The sequence below is a fragment of the Lactuca sativa genome, chromosome 9, assembly GCF_002870075.4.
Source record: "Lactuca sativa cultivar Salinas chromosome 9, Lsat_Salinas_v11, whole genome shotgun sequence".
NCBI classification, from domain to species: Eukaryota; Viridiplantae; Streptophyta; class Magnoliopsida; order Asterales; family Asteraceae; genus Lactuca; species Lactuca sativa.
In genome coordinates this window covers 178,766,074-178,787,650 of record NC_056631.2, presented here as the reverse complement: position 1 = coordinate 178,787,650, position 21,577 = coordinate 178,766,074, and the positions used below count along the sequence as shown (strand labels likewise).

General features: G+C 36.2%; 1 protein-coding gene across 1 annotated transcript; it reads left to right on the top strand.

The window, feature by feature from the left end:
- The first annotated feature begins 328 nt into the window (after window positions 1-328).
- On the top strand, window positions 329-1,431 carry LOC128128423 (uncharacterized). The gene is made up of 2 exons (XM_052767342.1): window positions 329-585; window positions 672-1,431. Exons 1-2 carry the CDS (start codon window positions 412-414, stop codon window positions 1,251-1,253), a joined length of 756 nt encoding a protein of 251 aa, XP_052623302.1. The 5' UTR covers window positions 329-411; the 3' UTR covers window positions 1,254-1,431.
- Window positions 1,432-21,577: the final 20,146 nt, after the last annotated feature.

Genomic DNA, 21,577 nt, shown 5'->3' with positions numbered 1-21,577 from the left:
TATTACTCATACTCTATCGCAACCATATCCTGAAATATTTTGTGGCAAAAATAAATAATTGAGTGATAATAATTCCCCAAGTGGGTTTTCTTTCTTATAGTTTTAATCAAGCCGTTTTCCAAAAAAAAAAAAAAAAAAAAAAAAAAAAAAAAAAAAAAAAAAGGGTAATCTTACCTAATCCAAAGCTTCACACTAGTAATAAAAGAAAGATAAAATATTAATCGATGTAAAATAGCCTGGAGGAAGAGTATTCATTTGCAAGTTGTGAATAGCATCTCAATTCCTACCAAAACTCGTTGACAAAGTCAGATCCACCCCTCCCATGAAATAGATCATTACCATGCTATATGTTGACATTCATTCCCATTGGATACCAAAAAGAAACTCAGTTGCGAAGAGAAAAAAAGAAAGATGGGGTGGGCATGGAAGGAAGAACACTTAGATATAATCCTAGTCCCATCTGGGTTCTTGATCATGTGCGTCTATCATCTCTTTCTTCTCTATAGATATCTCAAGCATCCTGAAACCACAGCGATCGGATACGAGAATCATAACAAAAAGGCATGGGTTGAAAAAATGCTTCTGGTATATATAACTTCAACCACTTGTATTTCATAACAAAATTGTCTTCTTTCTATATTTTCTTTAAAACTTTTCTTGAAATGATGCAGATTGACACCAAAGATAGAGGGTTTGTAGTAGCTGTTCTTAATAGCCACTTATCTGCTTCAACTTCCTTGTGTTCCATTTCTCTAGTTCTATGTTCTCTTATCGGAGCTTTACTAGGAAACTCATCTAATAACTTTCTTACAAGCACTTTTATCTTTGGTGACACAAGTAAATCCACCAGCTCTATCAAATACATCGGCATTTTATCATGCTTCCTACTGGCGTTTGCTTGTTTTGTACAAACTACAAGACATTTTGTGCATGCTAGTTTCCTCATAAGCATGCCAACAGGTTCTGTTCCTGTTCTTTGCATCCAAAAGTCGGTGATAAGAGGAAACAATTTTTGGACAGTAGGATTGCGTGCACTCTACTTTGCAATCACTTTGCTCCTATGGATTTTCGGTCCAATTCCTATGTGTGTTGGTTCTGTAGCTACAGTCATAATGTTGCATTTTCTAGATGTCAATAAAGCACCCATGATTGAATATGGATCACACAAGGGTTCAAACAGTGATCACCTGCGGAATATTGGACATGAACTAGCTTCTGTGGTTAGGCCTTTTGAACACAACGGAAGGCCTTAGAGATATGCACGAAAACCCCTTGAAATCTAGTTATTTCGAAGCTTAAAGCTCTATGTTCTTGCTTATTTGTTCGTTTTCTTTTGTTGATTCTATGATGATTCTTTTCATATCAGAACAGGCTTAATTGGTTGAGTATTGTAACTATGTTATTTTTATCTGAACCTATCTTTTATGTTTCCTTGATTGACTTATTCTTTTGCTTTTCCTTTTATATTTTCAAATCTATCTTTCATATTTCGTAAATCCAATTCTTTTACAAATTATTAGTCTGAGTAATGTCCAAATATATAATAAAGCAAGGTTTTATGTACTATACACATATTTACATATAATCTGACTTCGTTTAAGCAAAAAAATTAATACCCAAGCACTTCAAATCAGTGTTTGAATTAGGAATCAAAACAATGGAGATTTCAAATTTTTAACCAAAGAAACAGCAAGTTGACTAAAACAATGTAGATTGTAGAAATGATTAGTCAATATTTAATAACGAAATGTTTAATGCAACTTGGAAATATAGTATTCGAGTTATTCAAGTCAGAGCATTTAAAATTTTAAATCATTATTGTATTTTAATCCCTAATTTATGTACATATTTTCATAGCAGCTATATTTCCACTTACCAATTTGATGCTTCTATTTAGAATAAAATTGTTTTTACATTTTCGCTCTTAATTAAAGTTTTAAAAAATACCAAGAGATATAAATAGGGTAGGGATGTCAACGAAGGCAAACGGGACGAGGAGTGCATCCCCCGTTCCGAAATGTCCCCGTTCCCCGTCCCCAACCCCGAAATGTCTAGTCGTCTTACCCCCACCCCCACCCCCACCCCGAATCCTCCTTATGATCCCCGCCCCGCCCCCGTTTCCCTGCCCACGATTGATTTTGGGCTATTTTATTTGGAATAAATAAGTTATTTTTTTAGATAACAAATAATTATTTATAGCACAATTTTACATGTTAAAAATAAAAAAGTTATGGCATCTTAAAAACATTATACTAATAACTTGAAAACATTTTTTTGTTGAATTTTAGAAGCTCAAAATCATGTTATTATTTAATATATTTATATAATTAATATATGTATAATTTATTAACGAGGTCTCCATGGGGGTTTTGGGACGGGATTGCCCACCCCGCCCCGCCCCGCCCCCAAAATTAAAATGGGGTTAAACCTTGCCCCCGCCCTCGTCCCTGCCCCCGATTGTTTTTAAGAAATACCTTCAAACGGGATGGGGCCCCCATGGGAATGGGGTCCCATGGGATTTTTTGACATCCCTAAAATAGGGGTTTATATGTCCACCTCTTATCCATAACATATTTAAGCCTTTTCGCCCCTCTTCTATCATTTTTTTTTAACAACAACTATATTCTATTTCTAAATTACTCATAAATCCACTTTTGAGTCTTCGAGCTCAAGAAGGAAGGATAACATTGGATATCGTTGGGCTAAAAGTTATTTGGTCCATTTCTTTATAACTTACCAAATTAATTTGTTTCTATTTTGTGTCTATATTTATCCCTTACAATATTTCCTCCGGCCCATACAAAATCTCAAACGGTGATCGGTCAATGCTGACATGATAACTGTTATTGTAGGAAAATTCGGTCAGAGGAAGGTAAGTATCCCAACTCCCTCCAAAATCTAATACACATGCCCAGAGCATATCTTCGAGCTTCTGAATCATCCACTGGCTTTGACCTTGTGTGTGTGTGTGTGTCTCTGTGTGTGTGTGTGTGTGTGTGTATATATATATATATATATATATATATATATATATATATATATATATATATATATATATGACTTATATTTTACTTCAATCTTTAGTATTTGTTATTTATGTTATAATTTGTTTAGGTTGGGTATAGTTTGTTTTGTTATGGACTGCATGTATTATATTTGAACATACAGGTTAAGTTTGGGTCGTGGTTTATTGGTGGGTCATCATTTGGATCATATAAGTTGTCTGAATACTGGTTACAGGTTCACTACTACAATACACACAAAATATCTCAGTTTTCTTTCTCTCTCATTGTTAGAGTTACTATTCTTAGAGTTTTAAGCTTGTAGTCAAATTGATTCATTGTTCCTGATTATTTCATTCTAAGAGTAGTTTAGGAGAGAGTACTATAGGCTATTGTAGTGAGTTTTTATATTGTAAACGTTGTTCAAATGAACCGATCTATCATCAATAATAGATTGTTCATATTGCGAAACAATTCCTATTATTTTTCACATGGTATCAGAGCTCGATGTCTTCGGATAAGTTACTCCAATTACTCCTCTTTTGTTTCCCTTTTGATCAATTATGAATCTAAAGGTTAGGGTTTATTTTCCCTTTCTCTGCGGTTTTTGTTCTCTATTCGTCTGAATCTTGTCTCGACACCTGTTGTGTTGATCCAAGACTCCGATTGGAAAGAAAACTATATATCTTACTCCATCGGTGTCCATCTAGGATTTTCAATTATTTTTTTGTGTTCATGTTCTTTATAAGACCTCGGCTACTGCAAGTTATTGTTTCTCTTTGCAGATTGTTCGTCTCAGTGGTTCTGTTGAATATTTTAACGATATATAATCTTACAACAAACCACGTTGATTCATATTAACTCATTTAGGGAACGGAACCTCGAAGTTCTAAAATAACTCTAAAGAGAATGGAATCTAACTGTGATCAAAATTTTGATAAAAAATGTAAACTCGATTGCAGGTACGTGTTTCTGAAGGTTGTAGATCTTCACTGTTGTTGTAAAAGACCCAATTACTTTCCACTATAAGTCTTCTTCATTCTATCTGTTCAGGATCTTCATCCTAGGTCTCTATTATTAGGTTTACTATAAGGATCTTCTAGTTACTCACTTTTTTTATTGAGGCCTATTTATTGATCTTAGTTCACCATCTTATTGATTAAATATTTTGATCTCTAGTCACTCAAGTTCATCTCGGTTTTTTTTTTTTTTTTACTTGTGTGTACTCTTTGTTGTTGTTGATTCACCATGACTACTGGTGAATCTCTTGGTGGTTCAAGGACCAAGTCCACTGAAGCACCAGATGCTAATGATCCTTTGTATATTTGTAATGACCTGAAAATCATGACAAATTTTTTTGTTTTTAGATTAATAAATCGTTAATAAATATTGTTTCCATAAAACCAGAGTAACCAATATTTAGCAAAACATCATTAAACCAGAGTAATTCTCAAAATGCAGAAACATGTGGCGTGTGCTCTCTAATCATCCCGAACTCTTCCATTTGAAAACCGGAGTACCTGGAACATAAACTAAAAACTGTAAACATCAAGCTTAGTGAGTTCCCCAAAATACCATACCACATACAACCACAGATTATCATGCACATATATATAGTTTCCATGGGCTCCCCCCATGGTCTTTACCTAGAATGCCATTGGCTCCCCCCCCCCCCCCCCCCCCCCCCGAGGTCTTCCAAGCAAGTATCAACACACGATCTTATGCAAAGAGGAAAGGTCATTGTCTATGCCTCCCGTCAGCTTAAGACACACGAAGTCAACTATACAACACACGATCTTGAGTTAGGAGCAGTGGTATTTGCTCTGAAGATCTGGAGACCACAAGAGCCTTCAACACATATTCGATCAGAAGGAGCTCAACATGAGGCAACGACGGTGGGTCGAACTACTCAATGACTACGATTCGTTATCACCACGACAAGGCCAATATAGCAGCTGACGCCCTGAGCCGGAAAGAATACTCTGGTCAGAGAGTCAAATCTCTGACTATGACTATCCATTCACACTTCTCCACACAAATTAAAGAGGCTCAACTAGAAGCCTTGAAGCCTGAAAAGGTGGCAAGTGAATCCCTGAGAGGAATGGATAAAAACTTAGAAGTCAAGGGTGGCGGAGCCTCATATCTCATGGATCGTATCTGGACACCGAAACACAGTGGTTTCAGAGACTTGGTCATGACTGAAGCACACAACACTAGATATTTTGTCCACCCAGGTTCAGATAAGATGTATCTTGATCTTAAGAAACTATAATGGTGGCCTAACATGAAAGCAGATATTGCTACCTTCGTGAGTAAATGCCTTACTTGCGCAAAGGTTAAGGTCGAGTACCAGAAACCCTCAGGATTACTACAACAACCGGAGATACCGGAGTGGAAATGGGAGCGGATTACTATGGAATTCATAACCAAGTTGCCTAAGACAACGGGTGGAGTAGATACCATTTGGGTCATCGTCGACAGATTGACCAAATCCATGCATTTTCTACCAATCAAGGATATACCGACAAGATGGAGAAGCTCACGACTACATGGTGTTCCTATATCTATTATCTCTGATAGAGAGAGTAGATTCACTTCGAGGTTCTGGCAGTGGCTACAAAGTTCCCTAAGAACAAGGCTGGACATGAGTACAACCTACCATCCACAAACCGACGGACAAAGTGAGAGAACTATCCAAACCTTGGAAGATATGTTGGGAGCCTATGTGATCGACTTTGGGAAGGCATGGGATACTCATTTACCCTTTGTCGAGTTTTCCTACAACAATACTTATGACACAAGCATAAAGGTTGCTCCATTCGAGGCCCTCTATGGCCGGGAGTGCAGATCCCCTCTGTGTTGGGCTAAGGTGGGTGACACCCAGTTAGCTAAAGGACGCGTTCCTGATAGCACTCTCACAGGTTCGGAGATCATTCGGGAAATGAAAAATAAGATCGTTCAGATTCGTGAACGAAGGAAAGCCTCTAGAGACCGACAGAAAAGCTACGCAGACAAACAAAGGAAACCTTTGGAATTCCAGGTTGGAGATCGCGTTCTTTTGAAAGTTTCACCCTAGAAGGGATTGATACGCTTTGGAAAGCGTGGGAAGCTCAATCCAAGATACGTAGGGCCTTTCGAGATTCTCGCTAGAATCGGCCATGTACCTTACAAACTCAACCTACCTCGTGAACTCAGTAATGTACATTCTACTTTCCACATCTCGAACTTAAAAAAGTGTCTGTCCGTAGAGACTCTTGTTATCCCACTCGACGAGATCGAGATCAACGAGAGCCTCAACTTCGTGGAAGAACCTGTAGAGATCATGGACCGAGTGGTCAAGCAAACGAAGCAAAGCCGTATCCCGATAGTGAAGGTTCGCTGGAACGCCAAGCGAGGACCTGAATTCACTTGGGAGCGCGAGGATCAAATGAAACTGAAATATCCTCGTCTTTTCGCTTAGTTATTTTTAACATTTATTGCTTAAACTCTAATTTCGGGACGAAATTCTCTCTAGCGGGAGGATGATGTGACAACCCGGAATTTCTATCTTGTACAACCATTCACTTAAATCAAAGTCAGACTTGTTTCTACTAACTTTTAGCATTGTTTAGAGGCTTTTTGAGTATTCTGAGGCTAGGGCATCAAAGGAATCAGTATTTGGAAGTGTCGGTTTAAGTTCTTAACTATCTAGCAAACCGTAAACCTCCTCAAAAGGAGTTTACGGTCAAGAATTTAGAGCTTACGGTCATGGTGACCATAAACTCCCTCTATATACATAATTCATGATCATTTTGATCATTCATTCCTTTCCAAGCCAAAAATCTCGAAAACTCTCTCAAGTATCATCCAACTTTTCTCTTAGATCTTCAAGATTGTAAGTATTTCTTCTCTTGATTACTGGGGGCTCAGGCTGCTGATTCCCGTTACCATTTACTAATCCACTACGAGTTCTCACCATGAGGTTCTGAACAACAAAAAAGACATTTAGTGTACAAAGACGAGAATATACATAGAGAATGTTTCGATGTACAACTCTCCTTATCACTCTAAAAATTTATATGCCAATTCTAATAATGTAATTATATGTTTAGAAACCAAAACACATAAAATTTCCTAATTCTAGGTCGGGAACAAATCTTAAACCTAATAACAACAATTAGATAGGAAAACTAAGGCAATCACAGGGCATCTTATTAATATAGCGCACATAAGTCATTTTACACATAAAACAAATTAGACATCTTGTCCTAAAGGGAACTAGTTCTTGTGTCAATTCAGGTGTATTACGTAAATTATAATAGACACACATCTCACGGTCATCTCTTAGCATTCTAAGTTTAAGCGTATAAATCCTCTAAATTCTTAGTTCGCTTAAACTAATGATCTGATACCAACTGTGACATCCCCATATTTAATGTCATTTTAAAACTTTTTATTCATGCTTATTTTAAACAGAACTTATTTATAAATGTGAAATTTGTCCCATAAAAGTATTTCCGAATAAATTAGTTTATAAAAAGCTTGGGATGTCATAACTGATACAAAACATAAAGATAAACAAGCCTTATAGTGTCATAGACTGAAATTCTACATCTCCTTGAATCTCTCATTGTGCATGTACATTTGTACCGCTACTTGTGATACAAAGAAATTGAGTGGGTCAGGTTGGGGAACCTAGTGATTAAATAGGGATTTCAATTCCACAATGTTATAACACACACACACACACACACACACACACACACACATATATATATATATATATATATATATATATATATATATATATATATATATATATATGAAAATTTGCAATATACATCTCATATAAGCAATCTACCCTATCTCGTCGATCTTCACACTTTAATCCTATTCAATGGTATGATCCATACTCTCGGATTCAGAAATCAACGGATTTATGTAATCTATACTCTCGGATCAGGAATGAATTATTATGTCTATTCCATACTCTCGGATAAGGAAATAATGGCTATGTCGAATCAATACTCTCGGATCAGTGACAAATAACTATCCCTGATCCTTACTCTCGGATCAGGGACGAATGACTTTGCCTAATCCATGCTCTTGCATCAGGGACATCATAATTCTACTCATCATTCATATCTCACATGTATTCTTAAGAAGTTGCTACCCATTGTCTAACTTAATTAAACTTAAGCCTCTTTTCCAAGTATTATATTATCTCGTGGTAAGACTATAATGCTTAACTCCAAATACCAGATTTGTTTCGACAACACTATCCTACGTCATTGTGTACATCGTATTTAGGTATTAATAAACCTCTATCCTTCTCTCTAATGATACTTTGATTATTATTATCATGAAATAACGACTTAACTCATATAGAGCCATAATTGGTTCGCATATCAAATATTATCAGATATGTTCTTAACACGTATTCTAGAAATAGCAAATATCTCACATATAGAATCTTTAACGTATATTTAATATTCTAGTTAATACTTGTATTAAAATCATGTTCATGAAAGTGACTATGCACTCCCATGATAAACGTGAATGACTGACGGTTTTGGCAGCGCTTTGCTCCATACTTTGAAAAGACGTTGACGTATAAATTACTAAGCCTTGGTCTAGTTTCATAATTATGGTGACTATAAAACTTATAGTCTAGATTCCTCACTAATCTCAATGTCTACATCAAGATCAATCATGTAAGGATCAACCAGGCAAGGCAATTGGGAGGCATGACAATTTCGACATATAGCCTTTCTAAAATCCACCAACCAAGTCAACGTGACCATTCGAGACACTGTTCCCGTAAGTAGAACAATTATTATTTTGGCTTGAAATTACTAATAAATCTTATTCATAGGTTCATAATAACGAACTATGAGTATAAATATATGTTACAATGAATGCAAAATAGTGTAGCTTAACTTATAGATGTTTTAACAGAAACCAGAAAATTACTCTTGCAAGACTCCAGCCTGATAGCTACTAGGTGTCGAGCTCCTAGGGACTTCTAAACTGGCCAAAATACCCTAACTATTAAGATAAATTTGAGTTCGATGAATGGAGGTTGGAAAGAGAAGATTTCGGATATGTGGGGAGGGAATAAACTATTAACAACTATTCATATGACTAAAAATCGCCATGCGTTCCACCTAAGGTCTAGTGCCTGTCGCGTTTCACGTATGGATTAAGCCACTCAGACCCTTATAAAATACAACATATGTTGAAAAATTTTAGAGCCTCGTCATCGCATCTCTTGGAGGGGTGAGAGATCGGCTTGCCACGTCATCATTACATTTGTTTTCCTAAAAACTTCGGACAACCATAACTTTTTCATATGAGGTCTGTTTTTCACTTTTTTTGTATACCAAGAATTCCCTCGACGAGCTCTACAACTTTCATTAAGGCCTCGACATCTAACTCTTGCTCAAATAAAAATCATATTTAGACCGGTTTAAATCGTTAAAGTCAATATGAAATTCATATCTTCTTCATATGAACTCCGTTCTCAACTGCTTTTTTTATTTACAGGTTCATATTTACGAGATTTTCATTTCTCGTTTAGATTGTTTCGGCTAACAATCTACGAATTTGAATTTCGATTTTTCTGCCAACATTGTTGTGCTGAAACTTCGAAAAATCATAACTTCCTCTCACGAGGTTAGATTTATACATTCTCTATATCCACACATTCAATTTAATGACTACTAAAACTTTCATTTAGATCTCTTAGGATAAAAATTAATTTATCAAAAATTATTTTGATAAATTACGAAACTTCGAAGAAGCATAACTTCTTCATACAAAGTCAAATTTCAACATTCTTTATGCGTACGGAATCCTTATCACATACAATCCAACCTGGTTATGGTTATTTATCCTAAATAATCTTCTATTAATTAGTCATTTTTAACGATTATTTTCACTAAATTGAGTAGTCCAAATCTGTAGGCGTTATATCTAACATGTAGAAGAAACCCTTGGTGCCAAATAAGGTTTTCTTAACTCGAAAGTTGGTAATTATGGATATAGAAGAAGGTAGCATAGTGACAGATGACGTCAATAAGTTTAATTCAGTAATATATAGATTGATACACACACACACACACACACACATATATATATATATATATATATATATATATATATATCGATACTAAATTTGATGATGAAGTACATACATTTTTGTTATGATCATCTTTTCCCTAAAGTTGGTCTTGAACATTTATAGTGGTTAGAAGTGGATGAAGAACTTCTAAGCTCATTTTTTAAGGCGTTGATTCAAATTTGTTAAGTATAGAAGACATGGGAAAAATTCCAACATATGAGGCAATGCTAGAGGAAGATGAAAATCAAGGAAGAGATGCGAGTCGAAAAATATGAAAATATTACATGCTGGAATTGAAAAGATAATGTTCACTTTGGAAATCAATGCCAAAAACCATCAACAAATAAAAGAAATAAATAGATCAATGTGTTAGAAAATTCTAATGATGCTCTTATGTTGTGTTGAAAATTGGATTGAATCCTAGATTGTGGATTCGGTTCCATCATTTCATGGTATCCATTGTGGGGGAAGTAATGTAAAATTTTAGGCATTACAATGAAAACATGAGGCTAACAGACAATAAGATCCTAAGTATCATTGGTATTGTGGATTTTATCATGAACACTACTTTAGGTATGAACTAGACATTGAAAAATGTCAATTACATTCTGTACCCGAAGACGATGTTGACACTAATGTGGTAATTAGATAACGAAGGCCATGATGTTGACTATGGAAATTATCGGTGGAAAGTAATAACGAACCATAAAGTTTCTTATGGACATAAATATACAATTTTATATATGGTTGAAGTCTTACAAATGGGGAAAGTGAGGTTGGTAAAGATACGAAGGCATTTACTCTATGACACCAAATACTTGGACATATGAGTGAGAAAGAGATGGATATGTTAGCTTCAAAAGGAAAAGTTTCATATATGAAGAATATGACGGTTGTCTTTGTGAGCCATGTTTTCTCTACAAAGAAAATAAAGTTACCTTTTATGAGATGGGAAACCCACCGAAGATTGGGAAACTGAAGTTGGTTTATTTTTCTGTGTGTGGCTTTACATCCATTTTTAAATATGAGACTCTTAGTATTCAATTAGTTTCATCGATCATTATGTGAGTAAGGTTTGGGTTTATTTTATTAAATATAAATCAAAAGTTTTTACCATCTTTACGAAGTGAAATGTTGCTATGAAAAATTATACATATATGAAGATCAATAATGAATAAAAATAATAGAAAAGGATACAAAAACATGGAGTTTGTTGATTATTGTGCTAGAAATGAGATCAAAATGTTGAAAATAGTTCAAGGAACACCTCAATGGAATAAAGTAGGTGACATAATCGACATAATACTAAAGACGGCTAAAAGTGCATGATACCTTCAATCCCCATAGAGTTCAAGAGTACGGAAGATAGATAGCAAGGTTGGGAGGTATCTATTACGCATTTTAAACTGTTAGGTAGTATATATTTTATGAATATTAAGGATGTCGGCGGAGACAAACATGAAGAAAATGATAAAAAAAAATGTAGCTTTAGAAAGTTGGATGATATGCGATATTGTTTCTAAGGTCAATAGAGTAACAGAGTCATTAGAAGTAGGGAGATCACATTCACTGAGAATCCCCTCTATAAAGACAAGATTGAAGTAAATATGAAGGAAAGAAGAAACCACATAGGAAATATCATTGTTGTGTTTAAGGATATTAGAGAGAAGGAAATTACATGACCTGTCAACACTCTAGAGATAGATGAAATTTCATGAGGTAGTGGTAAATCAAATCAGCTTGAAGTATCTTGAGAGAGTGGGAGAAAAAAGGATAATGAGAGTTCAGAAGCTGAAGCTACAGATGAAGTAGAGACCAAAACCTCCATTTCTAAAAGATCTATGAGAGAAAAGACCTCAACTTATATATTCTCCATCAACCAATTACTTATCGTTGATCGACAACATGGAACCAAATTTTATCTAAATATCATGAGGATGAAATATTCGATATATTGGAAGAACAACATGGATGATAAGTTGATCTCCCTTGACACAAAATCTATGAAAGATTCCATTCATTGGTCTGTAGTCGAGTTAGTACCTGTAAAAAAGCACCCTAAAAAAGTGGGAATTCATATTCAAAGATAAAACTGATAGGATCAATACAAAAAAGGCCAAATTAATGGAAAAGGATTTCAATAGATGATGGTAATTGACTATAACTAAATATTGATAGTTTTGAATATAACAGTAACCAGATTTGTTATTAGTATTGTTGTAGAATACCTACATCTGCGTTCTTGCATGGTGACCAAGTGGAAGAAATCTACATGGAACAAGCATAATATCTTAACTGTTAATCCCTTAATTCGAAAAGTGCTTAACCCAACTACTCTATAAGGGTTTATAATACTATATCTATCATAAATGTGGAAGCTTTATGTTGGATTTAGTGTCAAAGCCCATAACTATAATTGGTATGTACTTGACCCGAGAGTAGCATGGTCCATTTGGGTTGCATGGCACCAAAACAATTTGTAAGGATGAACTTTTGAGAAGAGGATATTCATGTTTTATTAATATATTATAAGTTCTAATATATTAATATGAAATCATATTAATTAATTAGTATTGATCAAGAATTAATTTGGAATTAATTTTGTGATCAAAAGAGACTAATTAAATATAAGGAGTTGATTTGGTAAATCATTCATTCTTGTGGTGTGGGGAAATGATCCACGATTCCTTATGTTGGGCTAAACTCATGTGACAACCCATGGATGATCCATGGAGGTTTAAACCCCTAGAGCATGAGTAATATGGAAGGTCATGCACATTAGGGTTTAGTGTAAACCTAGTTTTGCCACATTATATAAGAAACCCATTAGCTCCTAAAATCGGCACTCTAGTGTTCCTAGAAAATCCATAGCCTATTTTTGAGTGCAAGTATTCTCTCTCAAGTCCTCCATTGTTGGTGGTGTTGTGTGAAGCCTTTGAGGCATCACATTTGGGGTGCTAGGCTCTTAAAGGTCCAATAAATCAAGCTACACAAAAAGGTATGTGTTCTAACTAGATTTTTGTTATACAATTACCCATGTTTGTATGCTAGTTAAGGAAATGCTTTAGAGAATAATTGTGCATGTATAATTAGAGAAAACATAGATCCAAAGCAATTAGGGTTGTATGTGCACCTTAAGGTTGTTAGGATGCTCAAAACCTTCAATGGTTTCAGAGCCTAGGATTGTTTTCTATTATACTTGATGTTATATTGATTTTCATAGTGCAAAAAATTTAATTTCTGCCTTCTGCCTAGTGAATTCGCCGAGTCCTCTGGGTGACTCGCCAAGTCCCTTTGTTAAATGACCAACTCGACAAGTCCAATTCATGTACTCGCCGAGTTGGTGGTCTAGTGGGCAGATTTTCGACTTTTGGCCAGAAATTGGATTAGGTTCATTACCTTAAACTATTTTTTGAACCACGAAACCTATTTTTTCATAAGGTAATGATCATGCTTGTCCAATTAAAAGATAATTGTCAAAGTTTCAAGATTTATATTAGTTTATATGATTTCTTGAAAATTGTTGATGTGAATTATCTTTGCTGATGAGTTTGTCCAGATCATAAATATTATTTGACATTTCTTATTAGTTTAATTGTTGATCTAAATGCCTTTTAATGGATTCTATAACTTGTTGTCAAGTTATTTAAAACCAAAAGTCTTTTTCATAAAAGTCATTAAACTAATAAGTTAAGAAAATGAAAAGTTTTGAATGGTGTCAAAACTTGTCCTCAAGTTTTGGAATTTATAAAGTCACACTTAAGATACTTTAATTCCAAACCCTAGAATTTTAAAAGTTTAAAATTTAAACCTTATACTTTATAGTATTATAAGTTTAATAATATATATAGGTATAATATCAAGTCAGTCTTACCGTTAGTAGGCGTCATTCACGAAGCCGGTCAAAAAGGGGGTATAAGGTTACTGCTTATAAAATGGCTGGTGGAGGTTCGTTAACCGAACAGATAGGATAGGAGTATAATTCTTATTAAAAGTATAATGAAAAATAATAAAGTAACTAAATGTTTTATTAAAATTCCCAATCTTAGTTAATTTAGGACAATGTGAAATTCATGCTAATCCATTAAAATTTCACTTTGCACCTTGCCAAGTCGTTAACAGAGCGTGTGTGGTTAATCGACACATTAAATTGGACTAGTAAGGGTGGAAAAGGGTGGCTCGATGTTTATCACAAGATCAATGGAGCGTGTGTGGTTAACTGACACATTAATTGGGTGATAAATGACATCGGGAGTACCAAGCACATTGTGCATGGTTATTACACCTTGTTTGTGATCCTCGGTATCCCAGTCACAAACCTGAAGGGCATAATCGAGATTTAAACATGTCATTCAATTGTTCAATGAATCTCAAAGGATATAGGATTTTCAATCCAATTAAAGCTTAATAATCAATTTCGTTTTTCATTGTGGAAATTGGTAAATTGTCATTTACCTACCTTCAAATATTTTGCAAGTTGGATTACGACATCCCTCTTCCAATTTGTAAAATATTGTGTTGGGTCCTCGTCTTAAAATTTCATTTTGGGTGTTATATTAAGGACTCTTTATCTAATCTAAACTTTGTCTTTCTATCTTTTCAGATGTCTTCCAACACTGCTTCTGGCTCAAACCCTACTGGCTCTTTCTCTCTCATGAACCCTTGTGGGAGAGTCATCTTTGATGGTTCCAACTTCAATGATTGGATTAGGAACATCAGCATGGTCACTCTATATGAGGACAAGGAATATGTCCTTGATAAGGAGCTTAAGGAAATCGATGAGTCTTCTACTACTCCTGAGGGGATCGCTGAGTTTAGGGCTCATGAGAAGGATGCCACTAAGGTGTCTTGTATCATGTTGGCTACCAAGACAGCTGAACTCCAAAAGTCCTATGAGGACTTCTACCCTTTTGAGATGCACCAAGACCTGATGGAAAGATACCATCAGAGTGCTCGTCAAGAGAGGTATGAAATCATCTCTTCCATGATAACAATCAGGATAAAGGATGGTGAGCCCATCACGGGCCACATGCAAAAAATACAAATGTTTATGAACCGGTTGCTAAAGTTGAATGTGAACTTCCCTGAGGAGTTGCCTATAGATATCATTCTACACTCCTTACCTCCATGTTATGATTAGTCCCGCATGGCCTATCATATGAACAAGGAGGAGGTCACACTAGCAAACTTCAAGGGATTTTGTTGACTGCTGAAAGTGGTCTTAAAGGTAAAAATGTTGTTTCTACTCCAACCGCAAATGCCCTTGTTCTGGCAATTGGAAAAGGGAAAGGGAAAAAGAGGAAGGCTCCATCAAAGAGCCGCAGTGGAAAGTCTCTTGATAGATCCTCTTCAAGTGGGACAAAGGCTGGTTCTGCAGCTGCCTCGTCGATTCCTAAGGAAGCAGAGTGTTTCTACTTTCATTAGAAACCTTGACATAGGTTGTGGATTTCACATTTGTTCTGATGTGCAGGGCCTAAAAAGAAGTAAGGATGTGGAGCACGGGAAGATAAACTTGATCATGGGGAATAAGAAGGTTTCACATATCACCAAGATTGGAGTTTACTCTTTATTTCTTAGTATTGGTTAGAAAATCGATTTGAGTAATTGTTGCTACTCGTCTGATATGGCGAGAAATATTATTTCCTTTCATGGTTTGTACAAACAAGGCTATATTTTATCATTTGATAATGAAATTGGTGCTATTAATACTTTTTACAATGGTGTATTTTATTTTAAAGCATTACCTTGTAATCGTATATATGAAAATGTGAATGGTGTAGACAACTTAGGAAATAATGTGATGCATATCGATTCTTCCAATGAATTAGATAAGGCATCCTTGTGGCATTATCGTCTTGGACATGTCAACAAGACGTGCGTTGGCCATCTCCAAAAGGCTGGAGTTTTAGAGTCATTCGACTTAAGGTCGGATGACACTTGCAAATCTTGTTTGCTTGGAAAGATAACTAAATCACCCTTCACTGGTACTTGTGAGAGGGGTGGGGGTTTGTTGGATTTCATACACAACAATGTGTGTGGGCCCTTCAGAACCGCCATAAGGGATGCTAACCGCTTCTATGTGACTTTTACTGATGACTATAGTAGATATGGCTATGTCTACTTAATCAAGCTTAAGTCAGAAACCTTTAAGAAATTCAAAGAGTTTAAACAAGAAGTGGAGAATTAGCTGGGCAGGAAGATAAAGATGCTCCGATCCGATCAAGATGGTGAGTATCTTAGTATCGAGTTCCTTGACTATCTTAAGGATGGTGGGATTGTTTCACAGTTGACGCCACCTTGGACACCATAGCTTAACGGTGTGTCTGAGAGGCGCAATCGAACCTTGTTGGACATGGTTCATTCCATGATGAGTCGATCATCGTTACCTATCTCATTCTAGGGGTATGCCTTAGAGACTGCCGTCCATATCCTTAATGTAGTCCCAACTAACACAGTTCCTAAAACACCTCACGAGATGTGGACTGGGAAGGTCCCCACATTAGAACACATCAAGGTTTCGGGTTTTGAGGATTTCGTGAGACGCGATACTCATGACAAGCTTGAACCTCGAAGTGAGTGGTGTATTTTCTACAGACCGAGTGACAATGTTGTCTTCATTGCGAGGAGATGAGTCATTCGTGAGAGAGAGCTTATAAGCCAAGGAGACAGTGAGAGGCAAATTGACCTTGAAGAACTTCAAGAGTAAAGTGATGAAGGAACCTCAAACACTAGCGATCAACCTGAGAAGGAAACTCCAGTTGAGCCGATTGACGAGTCTGTACATCTGAGGCGTTCCAGTAGAGTTAGAGTTCCACCTGAGTTTTATGGTTTTCATATTACTGCAGAAGGTGATACTTTTATCAATGATAGCACACTGGTAAATTTGGATAAACATAACAACTACAAGGAAACCATGGCAGGCCTCGAGGCTGCTAAATGGAAAGAGGCTATGGACAGTGAGATTCAGTCCATGTATGGCAATCAAGTTTGGAACTTGGTTGAAAATGTACCTGGTCATAAGACAGTCGGGTGTGAATGGATCTTCATGAAGAATACTGACATAGATAGGAAGGTACACACATATAAGGTGTGACTGGTTGGGAAGGGCTTTATTTAAACTCCGGGAGTTGACTATGATGAGACCTTCTCACCAGTAGCGAAGGTTAAGTCTATTAGGGTTATGCTAGCCATAGCTGCATTTCATGATTATGAAATATGGAAAATGGATGTCAAAACCACTTTCCTTAATGGAAAGTTGGCTGAGGATGTTTACATGAGTCAGCCAGAGGGTTTATCGATGCAAAGTACCCTAATAGAGTGTGTAATCTTGAGCAATCCATTTATGGATTGAAACAACCATCTCGCAGATGGAATCTTTGTTTTGATGATAAATTCAAAGAGTTTGGCATTTCGAGAAGCAAGGATGAGTCCTATGTATATGTCAAAGCTAGTGGAAGCATAGTTAGCTTTCTGGTATTATATCTGGATGGCATAGTACTCATAGGAAATGACATCCCAACCTTATAGGAGGTTAAGTCCTAGCTTGGGAAGTGTTTTGCTATGAAGGACCTCAGAGAAGCTGCCTATATTCTGGGGATAAGGATATTGAGAGACAGGAGTAAGAGACAAATTGGACTTAATCAAAGTACCTGCTTGGATAAGGTATTGAAAAGATTCAGCATACAGGATTCCAAGAAAAGTGACTTACTGATGCAGAGCAATGCCAAACTTAGTAAAACTCAAAGTCCAAGTACAGAGGCTGAGATAGATGAGACGATTCAAATATCATATGCTTCCGTTGTTGGCTCGATCATGTATGCTATGACTTGTACTTGCCCTGGTGTGGCCTTTTTTTTAGCATGGTCAGCTGATATCAAGGGAATCCTGGCAAGGCTCACTGGACTGCGGTAAAGAAGATTCTCAAGTACCTACGGAGGACTAAGGACTGGGTCCTTACCCTCGGTAGGAGTGATGACTTGAGAGTGGTGGGGTATAGTGACACCAGCTTTCAGACCGACATGGATAATTTCCGCTCTCAGTCGGGTTGGGTCTTTACCTTGAATGGAGGAGCAATAACTTGGAAAAGTTCCAAGGAGGAGACAGTAGCTGATTCAACTTGCGAATTAGAGTACATAGCAGCAAGCGGAGCGGCGAAGGAGGAAATATGGCTGAAGAACTTCATCGGAGACCTTGGAGTTGTACCAACTATAAAGGAGCCTATGGAGATTTTATGTGACAACGAGAATGCAGTTGCCTTATCCAAGGAACCAACGGATCATGGCAGATCCAGGAACATCGACATAAAATACCACTTCATTAGACATCGAATAGAAGAAGGCCTCCTTGTGGCAAAGAGGGTATCGTCTGATGAGAACCTAGCAGATCCCCTCACGAAGGGACTGAGTAGGGTTAAGCACTTACAGCATGCGAGATGTATCGGGCTGAAGGACGATGTTAGTTTTAATGATTAGATTGGTTTCAAAACTTGTAATAGTTGAAATGTAATTGACATTTTATGCTTAAATAAAAGGTGCTTTTTATTTACTAGTATGGTACTGTCTTATGTCAATCATTTACTATTGTTTCACTTTGCATGTTTTGACTTCCAGAAGAATTATATTATTCAAAATATCCACAGTCGATCGTACATTAGAAGTAGGTATTGAAGCAAGACTGTCATGAATTTGGCTTATAGATTGGTCTAAATTGTATTAGACATAACAAAGTTTGCTGCAACATTCAAGGGTGCTCATAAGGTCTGAGTATTGGATTAATCCCACGCTCACTTGTATCACTTCATGGAATTTATCTCGAGTGATCATGAGACGATAATATCATATAAGTCTTCAAATCAAGAGATACGAGTTGTTGACTATGAGTTGGTTGTGCATTGATAGTACGAAACCGCTTCAGTAACTTGATGCTATAAAACGTGTTGTTGAGTACAATTTGATGAGTAGTTAGTACAAGCATATGAGTCGAAGTTTATATGTTCCTTTTAGTCCTTGGAGGATTAAAAGCGGTATCTTGGGCCCCTAGATGATTTTTTTTGACCTATGTGTCGGGCCCGGTCAGAACTAAATTGATGTGTTCGATTAAGTTCTATGTCAAACAAATCGGAAATCGAGAAACAAACGGTTGGACAATAAGTATGACGTTCTTCCATGTATTCGGTTGGACAATAAGTCTCAGTTCGACGGAGGCTTTTAAGAGCTACGATTGCTAGTCGGTGTTTTAAGTCGTACTTACAGTTATAGTTATTAGACTTATCCAAGTAGGAGACTGTTGGATTTAGTGTCTAAGCCCATAACTATAATTGATATGTACTTGACCCGAGAGTAGCATGGTCTATTTGGGTTGCATGGCATCGGAACAATTTGTAATGATGGACTTTTGAGAAGAGGATATTCATGATTTATTAATATATTATAATTTATAATATATTAATATGAAATCATATTATTTAATTAGTATTGATCAAGAATTAATTTGGAATTAATTTTGTGATCAAAAGAAATTAATTAGATATAAGGGGTTGATTTGGTAAATCATTCATTCTTATGGTGTGGGCCAATGGAGGTTGAAACCCATGGAGCATGAGGAATATGGGAGGTCACGCACATTAAGGTTTACATGGTGTAACCTTAGTTTTGCCACACTATATAAGAAACCCATGAGCTCCTAAAATCAGTACCCTAGTGTTCTTGGAAGATCCATAGCCGATTTTTTAGTGCAAGTATTCTCTCTCAAGTCCTCCATTGTTGGTGGTGTTGTGTGAAGCATTTGAGGTATCACATTTGGGGTGCTAGGCTCTTAAAGGTCCAAGGAATCAAGCTACAAGAAAAGGTATGTGTTCTAAATAGATTTTTGTTATACAAGTACCCATGTTTATATGCTAGTTAGGGAATACTTTGGAAAATTATTTTGCATGTATAATTAGAGAAAACGAAGATCCAAAGCATTTAGGGTAGTATGTGCACCTTAAGATTGTTAGGATGCTCAAAACCCCTCACTTTATAGACATGTATGTCCAATACATGTCTAAGATCCATTTTAGGTAAAAAAATGAGCTCTAAAGACCAACACTTAAGCAAATCACAAGAACTTCTATCAAAGACTAGATCCACCACATATAACACTCTTGGGACTTAGGAAAGTCATATTGTTGCCAACTTTATGATTTCCTTCTCTCCAAACCTCATCAAACATGAAGAACATGGGATAATATTCAAGATCTAACCAGCGAATGACATAAAACAAGGAACTTAAACACTTACAAAGGTCAAGAGATGCCCAAAACAGATCTTCACTCCAAGAGGATCCACAATCCTTTCTAAGGCCTCTTCTTTCTTCACAAGCAACCAAAGCCACGAAAATGAACTCACAACTCTTAAGGGGGAATTAGGGTTAGGGTTTCTGGAACTTAAGGGTGATGGATGCTTATAAGGAACCCTAAAATTGGATTAAAGGTGTTTAAATACGAATAGAACCCTAAAAAAGTCATGAGCTTGGGCCTAAATAGATGCCACACTGTGGCCTTCCTTGGCCACATCGTGGTGGTCCAAAAAAATATGTGATCCGATTAATCATTTCCACGACGTGGTATCCTAGCGCGACGCCGTGGCACATGGTCTCTTCCAAAATTTCATATTCGACCCTTGATAATCGGGAGCATAACCAATTTAAAACACGGGTATTACATATGTACTAAATACCAGTGAGAGTTTAAGCCACATTTTCTTCAATTTTGGGTTGTGTAAATATGTGTGGAGCAACTTTGAAAAGTAATGGAACATAAATGTTATTGGTGATTTTAGCATCACCAGACATTTTGTATAATTGGAACTAATATGTGAGAGGGGTCAAGAGTTTGCGCCGCAAAAGATCTTCAGGCATTTGAATTAGTATCAATTACGGAAAATTCGAATTCTAGTGAGTGATATTGGTATGATTGACATAGATCCTCGGTTTTGGAAACCATTAATTATGTCATTAGTTTCGTGATTTACTTAACTAATTTAAAAGACACAAATCCTAATTGTCAAGTATAAAATACAACTCCTCAATTGAGCCATATAGATGTCTTCTTAACTTTCATTCTTTAAAATAATTTTATAATTCTTTGGCAATTTGGTTTACGTTTTTTGTCTAAATTCATGAGTGTTCTTATCAATTATCTTAGATTGGATTTCTTATAACCCGAACATATGATAGTAGAAATATTAGTTCGGAAAACAACGTTACGTATTCCAATTGGTATCTAAATTCGTGAGTGTCCTTTTCAATTATCCTAGATTGGATTTCTTATAACCCGAACATATGATAATAGAAATATCAGTTCGGAAAATGACGTTACGTATTCCAATTGGTTGCCCTAATAAATGCCACCTTTGTTCACAACATATACTATATGTACAAGCAGATTGACAACCAAAAGATTGATTGATTTTCTAGATTGGTCGTGGAAGCTACA

Coding starts and splice junctions, on each gene's coding strand:
- LOC128128423 (XM_052767342.1), top strand. CDS start 412: ATGGGGTGGGCATGGAAGGAAGAACACTTAGATATAATCCTAGTCCCA. Junction 586..671: donor GGGTTGAAAAAATGCTTCTG/GTATATATAACT, acceptor GAAATGATGCAG/ATTGACACCAAAGATAGAGG.